Below are 22,829 nucleotides of genomic sequence, written 5' to 3' on the forward strand. Positions count from 1 at the left end.
ACTCGGAAATCAGCTTGCCTCTGCTACCAAGTACTAGGATTAAAGGCATGTGCCACCACTGTCTAGGGACTTCTGATCTCTTATCCAATCTCCAATTTGGAGCTAAATTCCAGTTAAAAAAAAACCTCGAAACTCTTGTGTTCTCTTTTTTATAAATGTTAGGATGAGACAGCCTGCTCTGACAATACACAGAAGTCCTTTCTCACAAAGTTTTAACTGCTAGACAAGGCAGGCTCTTTTATATAAAAATACCTGCACTGCAGTTTTCGGGGAAGAGGCTGGCTGTTTATGAAATTCAATATTATCTTGAAACAGTGTGATTGTATAGAATGAGTGCTTTCAAAGTGTCCTTTCATTATTCATTCTACTAACTGGTTTGGAAAAACTTGAGAATGCCCAGAGGATGTCATCTTTACTGTCTTTATGGTACAAGCTATATAATCCTGGAAGACTTTCTGACAGACAGCCATTTTAACCATTTCAGTATGGGTTAGATGACCTCAGGAGGCCCTAAACATGTCTTATCCTTGTTGAGTTGATCTTAACCGAGCATGCTCAGGAATATCCTTGCCCATAATGTACTTTCTTATATGAATATATACAGGTCTCTCCAAATAATATTCTCATGCTTTCTTCACTCTAGCAAAATCTGTTTCCTTCATTCACTTCAGGAAATAGGTATTGATGACAGGAATTCAAGTTGAACAGGAAATCAGAGAAGGATAAAAAAAAGATGAAGCTGATGACTTTCGACTTGTTTTCTCACCCAACCTTTTGCTTTGTACAAAGTACCAAACAACCTATTCAATCCATCTCTGAGTGCCACTGCCTGGGCTCTCCTTATAGCAGTAGCTACTTTCAAAGGTGCTTTAAGGATTAAATGCATTCTAAAGCTTCTATAATTCCATCTCACTATTTAATTGATCAACATGTTACAACACAAGTGGGTACTTACTGTCCTGATAAACACCAGCCATGTGGTGTAGTTTCTGGAGATGAGCTGGTTGCTGGCAGAGATCTAGACCCCGGCCTAATCTCCTGATAACACATGGGTATCTAACTGCAGGCACATGGGTCTCATGAGATGTGCCAATTGATCAGGAAGGCAGGCTTGATCTGTAATCACTGAAACACTTCACACAGTAATGCACACAGAGAGCTATCTCAGCCTCATTTAAGTTAATCTGACACAAGAGGATAAAGGCTGACATCTCCATCCACAAAATAGATAACAGATGGACTTCCCTAAAACCCACTTCTTAGCTTAATTTCATTTGTTTAAATCTTTTTGTCTGATGAAAGGCATCCAGATAGGAATTTACAATTGTTCTCCGGATAATGACTATTACTCTATCATTATTAGAACCCTTTCCTATGGGGTTCTGTTGTCCTGGATTGCTTTTATATTAATATTTTTCATAAGACAGGGCCTATGCCTTTAAAAATAAATCTTACATTCAATACTCCAAATTCAAGCTGAGTCAAAACAACTCTCTAGCCTTATTCAGTTATTCTTCTTGTGCTCTTAGTTCTGGCGATTCCATTATCTCTATTTTACCTCCTGGTTATAAGAGTACATTTACTGTTTTGCTATTTACTCCTCCTAAACTAATGTTTACTTTAAAGGCAAAATTTAAAAATCTACCTTATATTCTCACTCTTGTTAGTATTAAGAACTTGAATAAAAAGCAAAAACAAAAATAAAACCTTTAGATAAGCATGACAATAGATTTATACTTTTGCATTTCAATTTTTTATGTGAATGATCTGTCTTGGATAAAATGAACTAATTAAAGCCATTGTTCTCACCAAGTTAAGGAAAATTAAACATAGGGCCTGGGATTTTTGTCACAGGTAAACTGCTAGCTATATAACATAGGGACACCTAAATTCAAAATGCCTGGAACTAACTTCAGCACTGTGAAGAGAGCCCAAGGATCATGGAAGCTCACAGACACTGGCCAGACTGTAGCTGTAGCCAAAGTGAATATGCACACATATAAAACATGGACACTTGAGCACACACACACACACACACACACACAAAAACACACACACACACACACACAGAGAGAGAGAGAGAGAGAGACAGAGACAGAGACAGAGACAAAGAGAGACAGAGACAGAGAGAGACAGAGACAGAGAGAGACAGAGACAGAGAGAGACAGAGACAGAGAGAGACAGAGACAGAGAGAGACAGAGACAGAGAGAGACAGAGACAGAGACAGACTGGCAGAGTCAGAGAGACAGAGAGAGACAGAGAGGCAGACAATGAGACAGAGTGAATCTTATTTCAGCAGATTTACACATGCCTGTGTTTATCAACTTCAAGTCCTCTAAAGTTCACAGTGAATCTGAATTAATATGAAGGAAGAAGTACTCTGTGCTATTCCTCTCTACAAAACCAACTGGACAAATTTTGGCAGACACAAATCCAAGTCCTTACTATGGAAATATATTACAAAAATTATTATTTTATCAATCTTCTTTTATAGTTTGATTTTCTTATAATAAAAATGATGATAATCCTAAACAGCTATCTCACTATTACCGGAAAGGATATCTTTCACTATTATTACATAACATTTTTTTACTAACATCTTATGTTCATCCAGTGAATGTCTCTGTTAGCATTTTTCCCTCCCCACTACTAACAGATTGGGTTTCAGGCAATCATGGTTTTTCTCACCTATCTGCTTCTCTATGGATAAACCCAACCCAGTATACTGGTCCTTCCAGGGATAAGGGAGGAAAGTCTGCAGAGCTTTGTGTGTTTTTATTCCCTGCAGTATCCACACTGAATATATGGGTGCTACAACTGACAGATTCAGAGATTCCTGAAGTAAGAAACCGACCGACCGGCATTTTCCCTGATGGGAGTTTGGTACTCTTATCTTCCTGAAGTTAATAGCTCATTGGCCCAGAACATCTGTTTTCTTTTGTCTTTCTCATTTTGAGATTCCTTGAAAATGAATCTTTTGTTTCTAGATTGCCCTGAAATGTTTCTTAAACACCTGTTTGGTGAATTCATTTACTTTTGTTCCTCAGAATGAAGTACATGATTGCTTATAATTGGGACATCCTTGATGAATATTAAAGTGGAAGAATCATTCTCATTAAAAATGGAGCACAGGTTAAGGTTAACTTGAATAGATTGCACTCTATTCACGAAAAATTTACTTTTAAAAGTAACTACTGCTTATATCCTTTATACAAAACTATTTTTTTTCTTTCAAGCTTTACATGGTCTTAAACTAATGTAATGAGGCATAGATTTTCTTCTCTCTTAGAGACTGAAGGTGATAATGGCGCTTCAACACTATAAATTATAAGCATTTCATGTCTGTACACCTTTAATAAACCCAGACCAGCAAATGATGTGCTTTGTTTTATTGTTCCCTTAACGTTGCAAAGGAAGAAACTACAGCCAAACTAAGGCCTTACAGGAAAAAATAATATCAAAAGCAAGAGAGGGCAGTTTCCAAAGCCTGTGCCCATCAGTACTCAGATGTTCTTTCTGCTTGAATATGCTTTCACCCACTCGGATGCTGTTCTTCTGCCTTTAGATTCATTCGTGTGTAGTCCATGTTTGGATATAGTTCAGATCTCCCTCTCTGTCCACTCAGTGCTAAGATAATAGTTGTGCCCTAACTGCATCAAGATCCAGCTCTGTTTTCACACATCTCCAATCAGGGTATCTTCTTCACAGCTCAGACATGCTTCCTTCTTTACCTTGGGTATCTATCTGTTTGTTCCTGTCTCTCAAAAGTGCTCCCTTGTTTTCACAGTTGCCACCAGAAAACCAACACTGGCATTTAGAATAGATAGCTCTAACTTGGCTCTGCTCCATCTCTGTGGTATGCATAAGTAAGAGCCCATGTCTCTCATGTCCCCACCCTTTTAAATTTACTATAGATTTATTTTACTATAGATTAAGAACAAATTAATATTAATCTTCATTTTCCCACTCTCTTTCCACAAGTCTTTATAGAATCCAGTATCATGTTTGAATTTGTGTAGTGTTGAAGGCTTTACCATGCTTTTTTTATAGCAACATATATACATACTATAAAATGTGTATTTTGCTTGGAAAAGAATGCTTTTGTTTTTTGCAATTCTCTCAGTGTGTGTATATAAGTGCTCGTGCAGGTGTGTGAGTGCCCACTTGGGCACTTGCCAACATAGACACATGTGAAGGCTAGAGATTGGCTCTGTGGTGCCTTCCTCAGTCATTTCTCCATCTTACATTTTGACATGAGATCTCTCACTGAGCCTTGATCTAGCTGTTCCAGCTAGACCTACTGTCAAGCAAACTCTCATGATCTGTCTATCTTTCCTCACTGCACTGAAATTGTAGATATATGCTGCTATACCTGGCTTTGAACATTGTTGCTGGAGACTTGAATCCTCCCCTTCACATTTTTTTTTAAATAAAAGAGCTAGTGAAGAAAACTGCAAGCTTGCAAAGATTATGTCAAATGAATTTTTAGCATGTAGCTATTGTAGTAGATTCATAAGTATAAAACACACTACATTAACAAAGACAGAGGTGTTATTTTAGTAATTCTACAAATTGATTCCCTATAAAAGCAGATTTTACACATAATTTTCAGAAAGCATCATGTTTAATTTCATTAAAGAAATCTTAATGGTTCTATAATTAAAAATACAAAGCTATTCAGATATGTAAAAGTTTCCTTCAAACATATATTAATTACATTTGTAAATTTACTACAGTGTAAATTGCTTTGTGTTGAGATAACTCCTTCAAAGGCTTCTTTTGAAAAGTGAAATAAATCTCATTGAGATTTAAACTATTTAGGACAGAGCAGACCATTTACCCTGTGTTCAATGGGTACCAAATGAATACATACACACAAGGAAGAAACAAGCCTGGGCACTTACTGATCTCAGTAGCAATGATGGTGATGTTGTGCCAAACACTTAGTTCTCTGTCCAGGGGAGTTGCCAGTGTTATCTTCCCATCATCTGCATTGATGTTGAACTGTCTTTCCAAGTCAGTGTGGCGGTCGATGGAAAACCTACAGAATAGAGAGATCTGTAATTTCCTCCAAGGTTTCTATGATGCTTGTCTTCTACAGCAGACCTTTAGTAATCCCAGGTGACTCATAGTTGTGAAGCCAGATGAATTGGGAAACTCTGTGGCATCGTAATTTGTAAAATAAAATGACTGAATGAGGCACAGGAAACTTAATAATTATTGTCCAAGGAGCAATTAGCCAGATATGCAACATGGAGGTCATAAACCACCATCAGTTTCAATAGGTAGCATCCTCAAAAACTGATGCTGATGAAGAGTTAATTGGACAATCCATCACATTTATTAGACAACTTATGATAATTAGCCATTGCCACAAGATACAATATAAAACAACAAACTCAGGCCAATGCAGGGTGTGCTGGTAACATGTTATTTACAGCTCTTTGAGGGAAATACAGTTTTTTCCTAAACATAGTCTAACTAGACGTTTCTGAATCTTTATTTTGTCATGATGGTTTGTTATGTTATCATTTTAAGTAAGTATTTAAGTTTTCAATTATTCTGTATTGGTAAAAATAATGTAGTTCATAATGTCATAGTAAGTGTTTTTAATAGATAAGATAACTGTTGGTCGGGTGGAGATGTGATGACCCAGTGTAATGGAATGCTAGGTTGCTGAGGTGGGAGTTGTTCAGGGTGGGAGAGAACCCTTGTGGAGCCTCTCAGGAGACAGCAAGAATGGCTAACCAATGAGAAAAATGTGTTCAACCTTAAGGTCATCAAGCACAACTCAACACTAGATTTTTACTAGCACAGGGCTGGGTGGCTTTTCTTTTGCTACTTTGAATTATGAGGTACCAGGAACTCAATGTGCATGAGAATTACATCCTAACATCAATTAAGTTAGTTTTGCTGCTTTTATTTAACAATCCTATGTAGAGATAGTCATTTATTGAGTAAAGTTAATATTACATGTGAATCACATTATTAAAAAGATTGAAGAGAAAGGAAAAATCAAGAAAAGAAATATAGACGTCTGTGCCTGAAGAAAAAGATAATCTTAAACATCAGAAAATTTTTAAACAAGTAACAAGTTTCCATATGTAATATTTGCTTTGTTAATAAAAATTTATTTAAATATTAAAAAAATATTGAACATGAGGAAGTTTTTATTGTAAAATCTTTGAATCTATAGTAATTGGAGATGAGACCAAAGGAAGTTTTCTTGTAAAACAATGCCTGAGTAAACTACTGACATTCCAGCTATAACACATCTCTAAAGATAGATGCTTTATCCCACACACTGTATGTACGCTGACTATTAAGAAGGGCTTAGAAATGTCTGCAGGCTATATTATCATTTATTGCAACATATATTTTCTTTTTTTTTCCAATTTTTTTTTGATATTTTCTTTATTTACATGTAACTTTCTCCATATATTTTCAATAAAAGTTTGAGACATTCCTGGGTTCTTGTCATTTTATTTTTGTGCTGCTGATATTTCACATATTAACACAATTAATTTCTTAGAAGCCACAGTTAAGAAGAATTAAGAAAATCAGTGATGTGCAATGAGCCTTTTTTCCAAAGCATGCTTCATGACTGTTCAGTGGTTATGTTATCAGTGATTAGAACCTCTGTCCTAAACTTGTTAGAATGGTGCTAAGGTATTTCGAACAAAGCTCCTTTTTTATTCCATTGGTCAAAGTTGAGTGATAAAGACAAGAAATGTACTGAGAATGTATCTGTTCTGAGTTTTCTTTGTGTGTGTGTGTGTGTGTGTGTGTGTGTGTGTGTGTTTGTGTTTGCATGTATTTGCATGTGTACAAATGTACATATGTATATAGCTACATTTTCATGTATGTACAAGCAGGTATAGAGACTAAAAGCTTATTTTGGGCTCTTCATTACCATCTCCTCTATTTTATTTTTGTTATGTCCATACAGTTTGCAAACTCAGGTAACAATTATGGAAAATTATGAAATATATTATAATATTATATATATATGAATATGGAGAGAGAGAGGTTAGAAAACTGAAAATAAATTAAACAAAACAGTTGACTCTTTATATGTCCTAAAGACATATAAGGATAGATACATCTATTGATAATTGTTAAATTTGATCAATAAATATAATTTTAATCTAGCTGATGGGAAATGGAGAATGATCCATCTCTAACAACATATAAAACTTAAAACTAGAAAATATATCAAAGTTATTTAACTCCTCTATATTATATAGAGGACTAAATATTTGTCCCAATTTTTAAAGTTTCATTTCATTACAGACAGTAGAGAGTGAGTCATATGAATTTGTTAGTAAGCAATAAATGCAGCTATATATTAAGTTCAGAAGTATAAACACGACTGTACAATGGAAGGAACTTGATAGATAGAGTGAGTCAGTTGAATGTTCTTGTCTACCTGGACTTTGTCAAGGAAAAATTGGAGCTTTTAAAAACTTTTGTTTTTCATATTTTATTGCCAGTTTGAGTTCATGACAAATTTTCATTTTTTTCTTTTTTATTAGATATTTTCTTTATTTACATGTCAAACAATATCTCCTTTCCCAGTTTCCCCTCAAAAAAAAAAAAGAAAAGAAAAACAAAACAAAACAAAAACCCAAAAAGCAAAAAGCAAAAAACAACAAGAACAAACCCCTGTTCCCTCCCTTCTTCCCCCTCCCCCTGCTCGCCACCCCACCCTCTCCTGGCCAGGCTTACTGGCCCTGGCATTCCCCTACACTGGGGCATAGAATCTTCACAGGGCCAAGGGCCTCTCTTCCCATTGATGACCAACTTGGCCATCCCCTACTATACACATGCTACTGGAGCCATTGGTCCCACCATGTGTACTCTTTGGTTGGTGTTTTAGTCCCTGGGAGCTCTGGGGGTACTAGTTAATATTATTGTTCATCCTAAGGGGCTGCAAACCCTTTAGCTCCTTGGGTCCTTTCTCTAGCTCCTTCGTTGAGGACCCTGTACTCAGTCCATGGATGGCTGTGAGCCTCTACTTCTATATTTGTCGGGCACAGTCAGAGCCTCTCAGGAGACAGCAAGAATGGCTAACCGATGAGAAAATGTGTTCAACCTTAAGGTCATCAAGCACAACTCAACACTAGATTTTTACTAGCACAGGGCTGGGTGGCTTTTCTTTTGCTACTTTGAATTATGAGGTACCAGGAACTCAACGTGCATGAGAATTAGACTTGAAATTCTTTATATAAACTGGTATATCATATGTACATAAAGTTCAACATTTTGGTTACAACTCCCCATGTACTTTGGATCATTATCTAATACATTATAAATGTGATACAAATGGCAACTATTGTTTTTGAAAAAGAAAAAAGGGCTGCACATTTTTAGTACAGATGCAATCATTATATACTTAAAATCGTGGTATATAGATGAAACATGGAATTTCTGGAGAGAGATTAAGTATCTGAGCAAAGTGAAACCATCATAGTATGGTGTGTCTACACATGATTTCATTCACATGAGTTCAGAAATGCACTCACCAGAAGAGCTTTGCTTTTCATCACTTTAAGAAATAGTTTACATTTATTTTGGTCGACTCAAAATTGTTATTAATACTATTGTGACAATTAGATGAGATGATATATTACACCAAAAGATGGGATTGAAATGTCACAATAAGATGCTGAACATGAGGAAGTTTTTATTTATATGCTAATCATTATAAAGTAAGCATTGCAAAAAGGCTCTCATATCACTTATGGGTTAATGTCATACTTAGATTCTATATGCATACCGAATATTAAAAGTAAAAAAAGGGATAGATAGGGTTTTAAATTGCGATGTTTGTGTGTCCCATAGAAGGAATTGCATTTAGCTATTCAAATCCTCAATAAATTGGAGGGTGAATGACTGAGAAGAGTTTTTCTTTTCTTTTATAAATGAAATACAAGGGACTAAGGAAGCCCTTTGTACCACAGGAAAAGAGAGTGAGATAGCATTCTAGAATCAAGCAAAAGAGGGAGCTTCATCATTAGCTTCTCTGCTCGTCTCAGACTTCAGGAAATCTGAATCTTAATTATTGTTGACTTAAGCTGCCCAGTATATGGTATTTTTAATGTCTGTGCAGCAGACAAGGCTCAGGCTAGAGGTAATTCCTTTTCTCAATTTGGAATCCACCCATTTGAATATATCAGTAATTCATAAGTATTAAAATATGAGATCTAAGTAAAATGAATTGCTAAATAAAATAATTAGGGTTTAGGTTTCTGGATACCAGGAATAAAGACTTCTATCTTTCATCATTTTTTATACCTCTGGATAAATTTTAATCCATCTCATTATCTCTCAAACTCTGCAATGTGACTGATAGCATAGCTAGTTTGTGTGTTTCTTCTTACACTACCAGGCAAGTCCTAGGCCACATAACAGCACATGTTATAAACCTTTGCATAAAGTACAAAAGTAACTGGTCTGGATTAATAATTTCATATCTAGGATTCATCATTAGCAAATAATAGAAAAAATATTCCCAAAGAAATATAGCATAGCTTCCAGGAATAATGACCTGAGTAAATAGAAGGAAATATATCTAGAAATTGTGACCATGTAGAAAAAGCATAACCTACATCATTTCACTACTCCAAGGTTCTTGCTATTATTAAACACTGAGTACTGTTACTAAAGGAAGAATGAATGCTGGCCTAATGCCTGGGACTCTCCAGCTGAAACTCAATTGTGGGATGAGGTCAGTGTCATACCAATCTCTTAGTCCTGGATACTAGTCTATATATTATAAAAAAAAAATCTACTTTACAGTGTTTTGCTTTGTGGTGAGTTGAAAAATAAGTGATAACAGATATAAAAGTAAGTATATACACGATGAAATCATGGAGAGACCAGACTGAGTGTGGGATTGAAAGTCCAGAAATAGAAAGATGTGGATAAAGGTCATAATTGAAATACTTTAGCAGCTGTGAGAAGAACAAACTGCCCTAAAAGAGTCTTACACTATTCCCAAACACTTTGTGGTATTTGTCTACATCGCTATTCACCTCTGGGACTGTGGGTATCTCAACAGAACATAGACTCCAGTAGAAAAGGAGAGAAACTACATTGGCTTTCTAGGTCATGAGCCTTCCACAAGTCATCTTTACCACTTGGCCCCAGTCTTTGTTGGGCTTTCTTTCTGAAGAATGTCTCTCCTATTATTCCTCAAACATGTACCTGACCTTGCTCTTTACTTACAAAAAGAAGGCTTTATTCATCCATCCTAACATCAAATAAGTTAGTTTTGCTGCTTTTATTTAACAATCCTATGTAGAAATAGTCATTTATTGAGTAAAGTTAATATTACATGTGAATCACATTATTAAAAAGATTGAAGAGAAAGGAAAAAAAAAACAAGAAAAGAAGTATAGAAGTTTGTGCCTAGAACTAATGTTCAAAAAGAATACACATTCTAGCTAATACATTTGAAGACAGTTTTTTTATGTACATGACTGAATTTATGTGTTATATTTGTGGATCCTTTACACAATTACTTATGATGCCTTAGTTGAAAGTTACAGCTTCGAGCAGAATAACATGCACATTGGAGAATCACCTTTCAGCTGCAATAAAAAAACAAAAACCAAAAACCAAAAAATAACCACCACAAAACAACAACAACAAAACCTTCTCATTAATACAATGGAAAGCAAAATGTGAAAAATGGACTTCTTGGGTCATGAATATATGAGACGTAATAATTAGACTATTGGAAATAGTTCCTTACATGTGGAAAAGATGAGTTTTAGAAACCATATTATCTGTGATTTCACAGGAAACTTATTGAAAATTTCTAATTTGTAATCCATAAAATACTTGGCTTGACTTCCTCTCCACTACAGTTTTACTTCCTGGAAGTAAATGCTAAGGACTTCACAAATTTCCTTTGTGGAATTAAGGCTCCACATGCAAGAAAATGCCCAAGCTAATTGCATAGCATGTGATTGAAAGTTGCACTTTAATATGAAACTCTGTTACCAGACAGGAACACGTCATCAATTTTATTCAATTCAGATTATCTGTCAGATATCAGAAGTAAGTTTAAGAAAATAACTGCCCTGGTTTTGTGAAAACTACTGAGAAAATTGTTTTATGTTTAGAAAATGCACACTGCTGCATTACTGTTGTTGCTGATTATTAAAAACAACTTTTACCTGACTTATATGCTACCTAAAAACACATAATTTCATTTCATAGTTTCAAGCCAGTGTTTGGCACAAACTTCCGACTTCTTATATTCTTATGATTGGATGTGAAAGATTTACATTAGATGTATTCCTTATAACACACACACACACACACACACACACACACACACACACACACACAAAACATCATCACCACTACCACCACCACCACCAACAAAAACAACATACTTCTTCATTCTCTTAAGTTGACCTAGCCCCAAGGCCATCAACCCACAGGAAGCCTCCATCCCCTGCTGAATGTATTTTCCTTTTCTGCAGTTAAGAATATAGGAATGTAACAATTTGATGACAATTATCACTTTCAGGATTTATCAGGTTTTCATCTTATTACATGTGACTCCAGGGCAACACAGTCAAACTGTAGGTTGAATAAAGAGTTTACCCCAGAGGTTTAATAATTATTATAACAATCTGATTAAGAAGCAACATGATGTAAACTGCATTCTTCTAAGGGTGTTATCATATGAGATAGTTGATGATTTTCTAAGTTCCTTATTTCCTAACTTCTCTGCTAAGTACACTGATATGTGTTCTAAAGTCACCTCATCAAGGAAACACCTATTTACAATTATTATTCATAACAATAGCAAAAATACAGCTTGGCATAGCAATGAAATAATGTATGATTGAGGGTCACCACATTATGAGGAACTGTACTAAAATTTCACAACATTAGGAAAATTGAGAACCACTGCTTTAGAGCAAGCCTCCAGTACTCTAAAATTTCCCCATTATACTCTAGTTTCTAAATGACCCATCCCCCAAGAGGACTATAGTTCAATTATCTAACTTTGAGGAACATTTATCAAGTAATAAAAACAAAATTAAAGACCCTATCTATGATAGCAACTAAGCTGTTACAGTATTGACCTAGGTTTTCCCTGCTATACACAAGACATTGCATTAGGTACAGATGATTTTTCTCATGTGTATCTTAATTTATATAGGGTAAGACAATAAAAGAATAGAGCTCTTAGAGCTAACAGTGAGACAAGAAAAGGGGGAAGACGAATACAGTTCTACAACTCTATTTCCTACAAAAAGAATGCAAAGAGGAGAAACCTAGCACATACATATGTCCTGTGTGTGTGAAGACTTTTACACAGAACTGTTTGATGTAAGTTTAGTAGTCAGTGAAAGGGAATATCAAGAAAAGTGTAACATGTGACAACAAAGAGAGTTTAAAAAATGGTAAGTCACATGAAAGCCTTTTAAACATCTTCAGTATTCACCCTGAAGACAAAGGAATTTCAGCTAATTTCAGGGATTATCTTTGGGACTACACTAATCCAAAGACATCAAGACAACCTATTACTGAAAGGTAGCTTTCTTCTCCTTAAATGATAACTTTTAGCACAATTAATAATACTAATTTTAACTTCTCTCTTCACAAATAGTATTTAAATTATGCAATCGTGACACAGACAAAATGACATAGTATATCACTATCTAGCAGTCAACGTAAACTGAACATCCAGTAGTATTGCTTAGCAAAAAATTTAAATAATTGTTAAAACTTTTCTATCTTTCAGTATTTTGATATTCCTCATACATTAATTTTTCATTGAATTATTCCTATAAAATTATAGTTATCCTTAAAAACTTCAACTGTTCTCACATTCTAATGTCTATAGTTGTAAATGAAGATAATGTATATTTCTACACTCATAAAGCCATTGAAATCATATGCATAATAGTCTGACAATGTATTGACAAGCAATAATCACACTACAAATTCTAAATGCCTATAAGGAGGGTTGGTTTTAATTAGCTGCTCTATGTTCAATTTTTTGTCAAACTAGTATACAATGCAGAGAAATTGCTCATAGAAAATATGCACACTCCAGAATATAAAATGAATAGTGCATTATTGTATCCAATCTGTACTGGTAAAAAAATTTGTTTATAAATTTACTTGTTTTGGAATTTTAGCTGAACATCAGACTCATTTAGCAACAACATAAATTATTGTAGTAAGTGATGAGAATTTACTATAAGTACGATGTTTTGCAAATTAGAAATACAAGGATATCACAATCACTTGTTTAATTGGATAATATGCAACAGAATAATTTAAGAACAACATCTAAGTATCATGTCACATGCTATACTTTCTAGGTCAAACATGTTTAAAACCATAGTCTCCCACTCCAAATTGAATGCCTGTCCCACATAGTTAGAAGTTTTTTGTTTTTGTTTTTGTTTTTGTTTTGTTTTTTTTAACAATGCCCAAAAACAGACATTTTAATTCCAGTTTTTGTCATCCTGAATGTTTCCTCTTTGGTTAAAGTATAAGCCAACTATGTCGACATACTTCCCACTTTCTCCCATCATCAATTCCTGCCTGCCATACCCAATAATAGACCTTCCATGGGGATTGCAGCTAAGTCTTTTGCTGTCATTTGTATCCCAGAATACATCTTCCCTGATTATGGCCAGTCGTTAATGCTTTATGAATAATATTCTCATTTACTACTATTGTGTGGCAGCATTCCTTGGGAGTCCTGAACAAATGTCTAACCACACCACTTATATAACTGAATATGATACACAAAAGAAAAGATACTACCAGTATCCAAATTGACAAACCAATGATTTATAGTGTAGGTGTTTATAGGAATGTGGGTAAGGGCCTGTTTACAAGAAGAGAAATGAATAAGAGACAGCTGCATCCCCCAAAGTCCACGCGGGCATAGGTGAGAGGTCACAAATGCTGGAAAGCTGGAGCACACTGCACAACTTGAAAACAGATCACCAAGCTAGGGAGTGTCTTTCTGGGCATCTTAGCTGCTTTGCGTATCCTAGGAAGCTGAGCTGGCCTGAGACAGGTTTCCAACCAGTCCTTACTGCTTACATGACCACAGGAAGGGAGGAACATGAAAGAATGTACTATATCTTGTTTTCAGGGGCTTCCTGAAATATCTAAGTTGTTTACTTCTTGAATTTAGCAAAATTCCCTAAGTAATGGAATGGTTCACCTGCTTTAGTACCTATGGTTTTTTCCCAATTTTTTTTATTAGATATTTTCTTTATATACATGTCATATGATATCTCTTTTCTCAGTTTCCCCTCAAAAAAAAAAAAAAGAAATAAAATAAAACAACAACAACAACAAAAACACTGTTCCCTCCCCCTCCTTCTGCTCACCAACCTACCCTCTCCTGCCTCCTGGCCCTGGTATTCCCCTACACTGGGGCACAGAACCTTCATAGGGCCTAGGGCCTCTCCTCCCATTGATAACCGACTTAGCCATACTCTGCTACATATGCTGCTGGAGCCATTAGTCCCACCATGTGTAATCTTTGGTTGGTGGTTTAGTCCCTGGGAGCTCAGGGTCCCCAATGAAGGAGCTAGAGAAAAGACCTAAGGAGCTGAAGGGTTTACAGCCCCTTAGGACGAACAACAATATGAACTAACTACTTCCCTCAGAGCTCCCAGGGACTAAAGCACCAACCAAAGAGTACCTATGTTTTAAGAAGCTTCTCTACAAGGTGGGATGTTTTATTTTGGAGGAAATTGCTGCACAGCAATTACAAAGCTGCAAACATCTGTAAATCATCACAAAGCTGAATTATGTCTGATAAAAGACAAGGAATCAAAGGCTAGGCATTGCAACTCGATGAAATCGGATGCTCTTAGAAGAGTGGATCTAATAAACTTTTATATAGAGTAGGAAAATAAGCACTTTCCCTTTTCAATGTGAGCTCTCCTGAAATTATTTTATGTTTTCCCTCTGTATCATAAGTTAAACCTGATTGTCCTTCATCAAGAGCAACATTTGTTGTGCAATGCACAGTTTCAAATTGAAGTGCAGAAATCTATGAAAAATACTTTGCTGAAATGATGTCCATACATCTCAATATCAGATAAGGACTTCAGTATACACTTGCCATGATGCAAGATAAGGAACTCATTCTGCCTTATGAGTACAGTGATGTATAATGCTGCAGTTCAGATTTGGCTAGCATCCTTGTTTTTTATAGAATATAAGCATTATGATTAAATTCTGATTCCTGAAGAAGACCAGATACTTTACCAATGAGACAATATAAAACAACTGTTTGAAAATCTTATAGACACTTCTTTTATTTCTGTCTTTAATGAATATTATTATAGTTTTACTATACTGGATCTCTTGTTTTAAATATTTTATAAATACATGGAAATTGATATATAATGATAGTCACTAGTCACTTTTAACAACCAACATCACATTGATAGAATTCAGGCCACATGATTTGTTACTTTGGTGTTAGCATCTGGAAATATCCAAAAATACATATTTGTACTTATGGGATGAAAACATATGCTCACATAATAATCCAAAGACTTGAGTAGACAGTTAGAATTGTCAGTTTACTGAAGAGATTCCAGAGGCCTAAGAATCTATATCAGTGGTGGAGTACCATTCTAGTATGTCTATAGTGACATGTGAAGTTTCATATTCCATTCAGTAAAAATAGAAACAAACAAATGAATAATTTCCAATGCACTTGTTCATGAACAATGAGATATATTCCACAATATTCCCTTATAGGATACAGATACGATGTGGATTCTGGTTAGAAATGAAGGCTAAATGAAGGCGCTTTCTTTTTTTTTTCTTTCTTTCTTTCTTTCTTTCTTTCTTTCTTTCTTCCTTCCTTCCTTCCTTTCTTTCGCATTTTACTAGCTTATCCTTCTATATGTGTCTGCCTATGTGTCTGCCTGTTTCCTTTCAAAACTCTGATCTTTAAGATATCTTATACTCCAATGCTCATCTTCTGGACAATCTAATCTGTAACAGATTAGTTACTGGGAAGAAGAACATGTTAAATTCCCAGTGTTTTATTAATAAAATAAATCATAAACAAAACATAAATGAACTTGCCACTACCTAAAGGCTAAATGTCCTTAACAAAATAGCACAATGTCTCTTGCACAATGCATTCCATCTTACCAGTGAATGTATTCAAGTTTTTACTAAATTTACTACAGAAAGTGTACTCAGCATGAAAATTGTTTCATGCTTCTAGGTAGAAAACTGCAAGAAGAATCAGCGAATTTATCAAAATCATTGAAAAGGGGAGGTAAAGGGGAGAACCTCATAGAGGTGGTCATCAGGCTGTGTTCCACAAAGCCTTTACAATAGACATAACTGAGGTCAGGAGAAAGGCTGAAACAGGAAAGAGATCAGGGTTTTAACATCATGAAACCATGTCATGAAGGAAAGCCTCATCCTTAACCGGTTACTTCCAAAGCATTCTCCTTTAATAGTTTGGATGCTAATTGTGAGTTTTCTCCACAGCTAAATAAGGAGGGAAGCTTCGGAGCTAAAAAGGGACCACAGTGCATAGAACAATTGCCCCATACACAGGAAGACTTGAGATTGAATCCCAAGAAGTTATCTAAAGCAATGTGGTATGCCTACTGTGTGTTAAAAAGGGATGATAGAATCCTGGGAGTGACTAGCTAGTGGGCCAGTCATTCCTGATGTGCTTCACAGTGGAGATGAGACATGATGCTTCAAGCAAGGTGGAAGGTAAGACCAATGACAGGCATGTGAAGGTTGTTTTTGTTTTGTTGAGACATCAGGGTCTCCCTGTGTACACACATCGATCCGGGCTGCCCTGAACTCACAGAATCTGCCTGCCTCTGCCTCCTAAGTGTTGATGTTAAGGGAGTGTTCCTCTTTCTGTGTACAAGCCATGGCATTCAGGTGGGACAAATAGAAAGCAGCAATGCAAGGCGCCAAGGAAACTCCAACTCTCATCACATGTACCTGTGCTCGTTCAGAACTAATTTAAGTGATTACAAAAGCCTTAAGGAAATATTTTAGGAATCTTAGGTGAAAAGCATTTCCAAGGGCCATGGTGTTTATTTACTTAATTGAAACCATGTGAAGCTAACGCCACGTGTGCTGCTATGGGAGTCAGCCAACTTCTTTATAGTAGGTGTTTTCAGGCTTACTGTCCACATCCACACTATCTCAGTCATACTCTATAGTTGGAGCCAAAGACTTCACTAATGTCTGTAATTATTCTTCCTTTAATGGGCCTATTAGCTATAAAATCGTGGAGGGGCTAATCACATAAAAAGACGATACATAGCTTGTCAAAACCATGTATCATTAAATTGGTAATCCACGGTGAATCATGACCTAGAGCACAGAGGAAGTTAAAGAGCTCAAGTGGCCTCCCTTGAGCATGGCAAGGGGTGTGTTCTGAATGCTCTGCAGAGTTCACCAGTGGCCTGCACTGTGTCTCTACTCATTGATGGAAAACACCCATCACCTTTCCAAATAAACTTAATGGTAGATCCTAGAATGTTGAGTTCAAACCTATTTTCCCATAGTTCCTGTGTTACTTAGAATGCATGGCATAGTGGCTGTCCTTGGAAAAAAGGTAATGTGGTTGGATTTTTCAAATGTAGCAGGAACAAATGCACTTTTGTAGTATAAAAAGTGTTTTGTTCAACACTGGTCTGCAGTCTCTCTCTGGAAAATGTACAGGAAGATACAATTTTGAGCTGACTGCAAGTGAAGATGCTATTTAGAGCCACACATAATGAAATAAACCCCTTAGTTATGAATCCGTTATTATATTTCACTGAACTCCAACTGTTTCTTTCTCACTGCTTAATTTCATTCTCACTTTTGTTATTATGCCTAAAGAAAGCATTTTAGCATTTTTTTGCATGCACTTTGAGAATCAAAAATTCCATCTACAAGTTTTCTGCTTTTTGCCTCTAATTGCTCCACAGGTTGCTCTGGCTGCTTTAATAAATAATATTGTCTGCATTCTTCTAGTCCAAGAGTTCTGTTTATTTATTATTCTCTAAGGGAAAAAGCATCTTTTTGAGGGACGAGAAGAGAACAGAAAAAAAAAAAAAAACAAAGCATTAAACACAGTCCACTTTCCAAGTAAGTACACGGGCCTCTGTAAGATGACATAGTTTCAGTTAACCTCATTAATCAACTAGAGTTGCTGCTACTCAAATTGGAGTAGGAATCTACTTTTTCCTCTTGACTTTAACACTCTGACTTTATTTATCATAGCAATATAGCTTGAATTCAAGAATAGCTAATCTAAAATTTAACTATGTATGTCTTGGTTTTCCTGTGGTTATTCAGTCAGACTTCTTACTATAGAACAAGAATACAAAACCATGGGATGTATCATTTTCTTTGTTTGGTTTGTTTTTGGAGAAGAGCCTATATATAGAAATAGAAGGGCTAGATTATATAGCTGGAGTCATGGGTCATGGTAAAAGACAGGAGAAGGGAGAAGGGAGAAGGGAGAAGGTACTGCAGTAGAGGGAGGGGCCTTCCAAGGAATGGATCTATATTAAAAAAAAAAAACCTCCCTGGAAACTGTAATCTCAATTAGTATAATAAGGAGGACAAACTTCCATGTGAATGGGAGACTAAATATTACTATAAATGTAAATGAATGGGTGACTCTGCATATTTAACACCATTTGAGGAATTGATTCCAGCCAGTGTAAGCAGGAATTGAGAAGCTTTAAAATGGTATTGAGAGAGTTGGTGCTTTAAGTTGGGAGACAATGAAACTTCTGTTTGCAGAAGTGAATTTAGACAGCGATACATCAAGTTATAAATATTCCAAAATATAGATCCCTGGTACCAGATCATTATCCATTTAAGGGAGGAATGAATGATGGTTCAGCATCCATCTATGAGAAAAATCATGGAATTCCCTCACAACCTTAAAAATCAAATTGCTATGCAATTTAGAGGTATCACTTCTGGTTATTTATTGAAAAAAAATGAGGAAAGCATCTCAAAGATGTATAACTATTCCGAAATTCAATGAGATATTATTTAGTTTTCAGGAATGGAATCATGTGTATGTTAATTGACTGATGATAGATGAATAAAGTACAATATATAATTATAATGATATATTATTCATTCTGAAAAATGATGACATACTAACATATGTAAAAAATATAATATCCCTTGCAAACACTTCAATAAATGAAATAAACCCAGCACAAAAGGAAAAGACTGCACTGTTTGCTTATATAAAGTATCTAAAATAACTAAACTTTGTTAAGGAGATTATGACAGCCGTAAGAGAGAGGAAATGAGGAGCTGCTGATGGACCAGCAGGATTTCAATTACATGGGGCTATGTTCACAGTTTTCAGTACTGATCTGTGCTGTAGACAATATATGATGAGTATGTTACACTGATCCATGCACATCACATGTACATGCAAATGCACACACACATACGCTTACACACACACACACACACACACACACACACACACACAAACATAGACACTGCGTGTCTGTCTAGGTATCTATCTTCATCTCTCATATTTTTCTCTCTATGTGTGTCTGCCTCTGTCTCTGTCTCCTGTGTTTCTGTCACACTGTCTCTGTCACTGTCTCTGTCTCTCTCTCTCTGTCTCTCTCTTTTTCTCTCACACACATACACACACACACACACACACACACATATGAGAGGGTGATATTACAAGATTGATGAAGAAATCAGTGAATGTAGACTATTATTTCAAATTAATGAGATGTTTTGTGCAGTCAGAAATGTTTCTCTTTCACTATCACTGGTGATGCTGAGAGCGAGGAGTGTCTTTATGAAAAGAGCTCATTAGCAGCCAGCCTGGTTACCAAAAGGAGGTCCAAGGATGCCATCATACCAAGAGCAAATAGCAATATGTGCTCTTGTGTTGAGTGGACACTTGTGTTCAGGAGAGTGACCATGACAATAGAATATGTGGCCCCTGTGATCTGGAGTCAATCACCTATTCTCTTACTAAGTAGTCACTGGTCTGACTTTTAATTTAAAGAGCTCCTCTAATTTTCTTCAAGATGAATATTCTGAAAAGAGCAGGAACGTACTACAAAAAAAATTAACCAAAACAAATCAAAACATAAAAAACAAAACAAAACAAAAAATACAGCCTCCTTTCTCTTGAAAACCACTGTGACTCCCAATATATATTTTAAATAAATTTATTATAGGAGAATGGGGAATAAAGAAAATCTTATACATAAGCTTTGTATAAAAATGTCCTCTCATTTTTAAAAACGCACTGTATGTTAGGTACCTTTTCATCTTAAATGTAATAATTCTCTACATTTTACATAGTTTTAGTGAGTTTGTCAATAAATATGGCATTAGCAACTATCAGTTGTGATCATTATATTCTCATGCAAGAATGTGAAATCCAGCAGGCTACTCATGAACTTAGTGGTTAGTGATAGGAAACTCAGGTTTAGTCCTTGCACCCATATTGAGCTGATATATGCTCACATAAGTATAGCTCATCCTTCCAGAGTTTCAGCTTCCTTTCTTCAAACTTAAAACCTTACCACTTCTCAGCACTTTGGAATAGTGTTAGATTCATGAATAAACCTCCCATGTTCATCTTCCAGAACACACTACAGCTCACAGCCAGTAGTAACATACTATAGAAAGTAGCAAGGCAGATGCGTGGGGCCATCCCACACAGACTTGGCTGAACACCAGAGACAAGTTATTTTCTGCTTCCCTTCTTAAGCTCTCTGGATCTGGTGAGGCAACTTCAATAATGAAGAGTAAGTAAAAGCTTGCAGTTGCAGTGATCACAGATAAAGAAAGGAACTATGTCATATGGGAGAGGGAGAGACAGAGAGTGTAGAAATAGCCAAGTGAGGGAATTCAGTCTAGAATGTCCCCAGTGGCTACGTCTCAGTTGAGGCAGGTACTCCACTACAAGAAGGTAGAAATGAAACTTTCATTAGGCGAGGCCCTGTAAAAGGAAGTTAATTTGCTTGGGGGTGGCTTTTACAGAGGATATAGAATCTCTTTTGCATGAAAGCTTAATAGATGTCATAGTGTGAGCAGCCACTTTAGCAACATGTTCTTCATATGATACATAGAATTGTCAAGACTCAAATTGTCACATTGGAACTGAAAAGTCTGAAACTATGAACACTACCCCTTCTTTCCATCAAGTTGATTATGTCAGGTATTTTGCTATAGTGTTAAAAGGATGATTGTATAAGTTGCTTTTCTCAAAGCTGTGACAATATTTGACAAAGGCACCTTAATGAACAATGTTTTATATTTGTGTTTTTTGTTTGTTTTTGTTTGTTTTGTTTTGTTTAGATATCTTGTGGCTCACAATTTGAAGAACAGCCCATAATGCTGTGAGGGAAATGCAGCACTGTTAAAGCCTGGTCACCTTCCATATGCAGGTAGGAAGGAGAGAGAGATGAATTCTGGGTTTCACTTCACTTCCCCAATTATATTGAGTTCTGAATCTTGGTTCAGTGGATGACACTGGTCACATAAGTAGGGTGGGCAGGAAGGAGGGTTTCCCACCTCAGTTAATCCTTTCTTAAAAGCGCCCCCATAGACACATGCAAAATTCTTATGGGGGTTCTAATTATGAAGTTGACAATGAAGATCACACATCTGATAAAAGCTCGTGCATTTGTCCTTAGCACCTTCCTATATTAAATGAGGATGCTGATTAGACATATCATCTCAGAAAAATGATAGCAGAGTAAACTAGCATATTAACACAGGCCTTAAGACATTTATCACACTAGTGACAGTGTGTAAATCAGCAGCATGAGACAATTAGAATGAATGACATTCTTTACATTATTTATATATACTCTTTGAAATATCACTTAACCAAAACAAACAATGAAATAAAATAAGCCAAAAATTGTGGTTCTGTGCCCCAGTGTAGGGGAATGCCAGGGCCAGAAAGTGGGAGAGGGTGGGGTGGCAGGCATGGGGAAGGGGGAGGCAACAGGGGTTTGGCTTTGTTGTTTTTGTTTGTTTCTTTGTTTTTTGGTGGGGAAACTGGGAATGGAGAAATTTACATGTAAATAAAGAAAATATCTAAAAATATAAAAAAAAAAGAAAAAGAAAAAAAGAAAATAAAATCGGGTTGTGGAGCTGAAGAGTTGGCTCAGTGGTGTCAAGTACCTCTTAGAGATCACTGTAATTTAATTCCTGGTTCTCATATAACCATATGTAACTTTTCTCAAAACCATTTGTAACTTCTGATCTAAGTGCAAATGTCCTCTAGATTTCTGTGTGCCACCAGTTACATACATGGTGCACTAATATAGATTCAGGTAAAACACACATACAGGTAAAATAAGTAAATCTCTAAAACATTAAAATGTGTGATGTCTTATGAGGTAGTAATGCTAATAGATATCTCATCTAAGAGAGCAGCCTCATCTCCTCAGTACCCTATAAGGAATATAGCATCTTATGCAAGGATGAAGGGAACTCGGAGAGAACTGTAAGTCTGACAGCTATGCTGAAAAAAATAAACAGTAATATGATTTTTTTTTTTTTGCTTAGTTTGGCTAAGTTGAGAAACATCACCTTTAAATACGTTGTCAGAAATTGCTCTATATTACTGCATAACATGTAGTAGAGAAGAAAGAAGCAACCCCTTAATTAATGTTCCTGGGAGGGAGACAGTGTGATCACAGGTTTTAATGTATATCTCTGTTCATTTTCCCCAGACTGGACTATGGAGACATGCAGATACGAATACAGATCTAGATGTAGGTATAAGGATTTCCAAATGCTTGCTATTTCT

General features: G+C 35.9%; 1 protein-coding gene across 7 annotated transcripts in view; it reads right to left on the bottom strand.

Annotated features, from left to right (window-relative positions):
• Cdh8 (cadherin 8) overlaps nucleotides 1–22,829 on the bottom strand; it is a 377,695-nt gene that overhangs the window by 121,300 nt on the left and 233,566 nt on the right. For all 7 annotated transcript variants that reach the window (XM_031341029.1, XM_031341023.1, XM_031341026.1 and 4 more), the window contains one exon: nucleotides 4,906–5,042. In XM_031341029.1, coding sequence (XP_031196889.1) covers nucleotides 4,906–5,042 — 137 coding nt within the window. The remainder of the gene's footprint in view (nucleotides 1–4,905; nucleotides 5,043–22,829) is intronic.

This window comes from Mastomys coucha, unplaced genomic scaffold (assembly GCF_008632895.1).
Source record: "Mastomys coucha isolate ucsf_1 unplaced genomic scaffold, UCSF_Mcou_1 pScaffold22, whole genome shotgun sequence".
Taxonomy (NCBI): domain Eukaryota; kingdom Metazoa; phylum Chordata; class Mammalia; order Rodentia; family Muridae; genus Mastomys; species Mastomys coucha.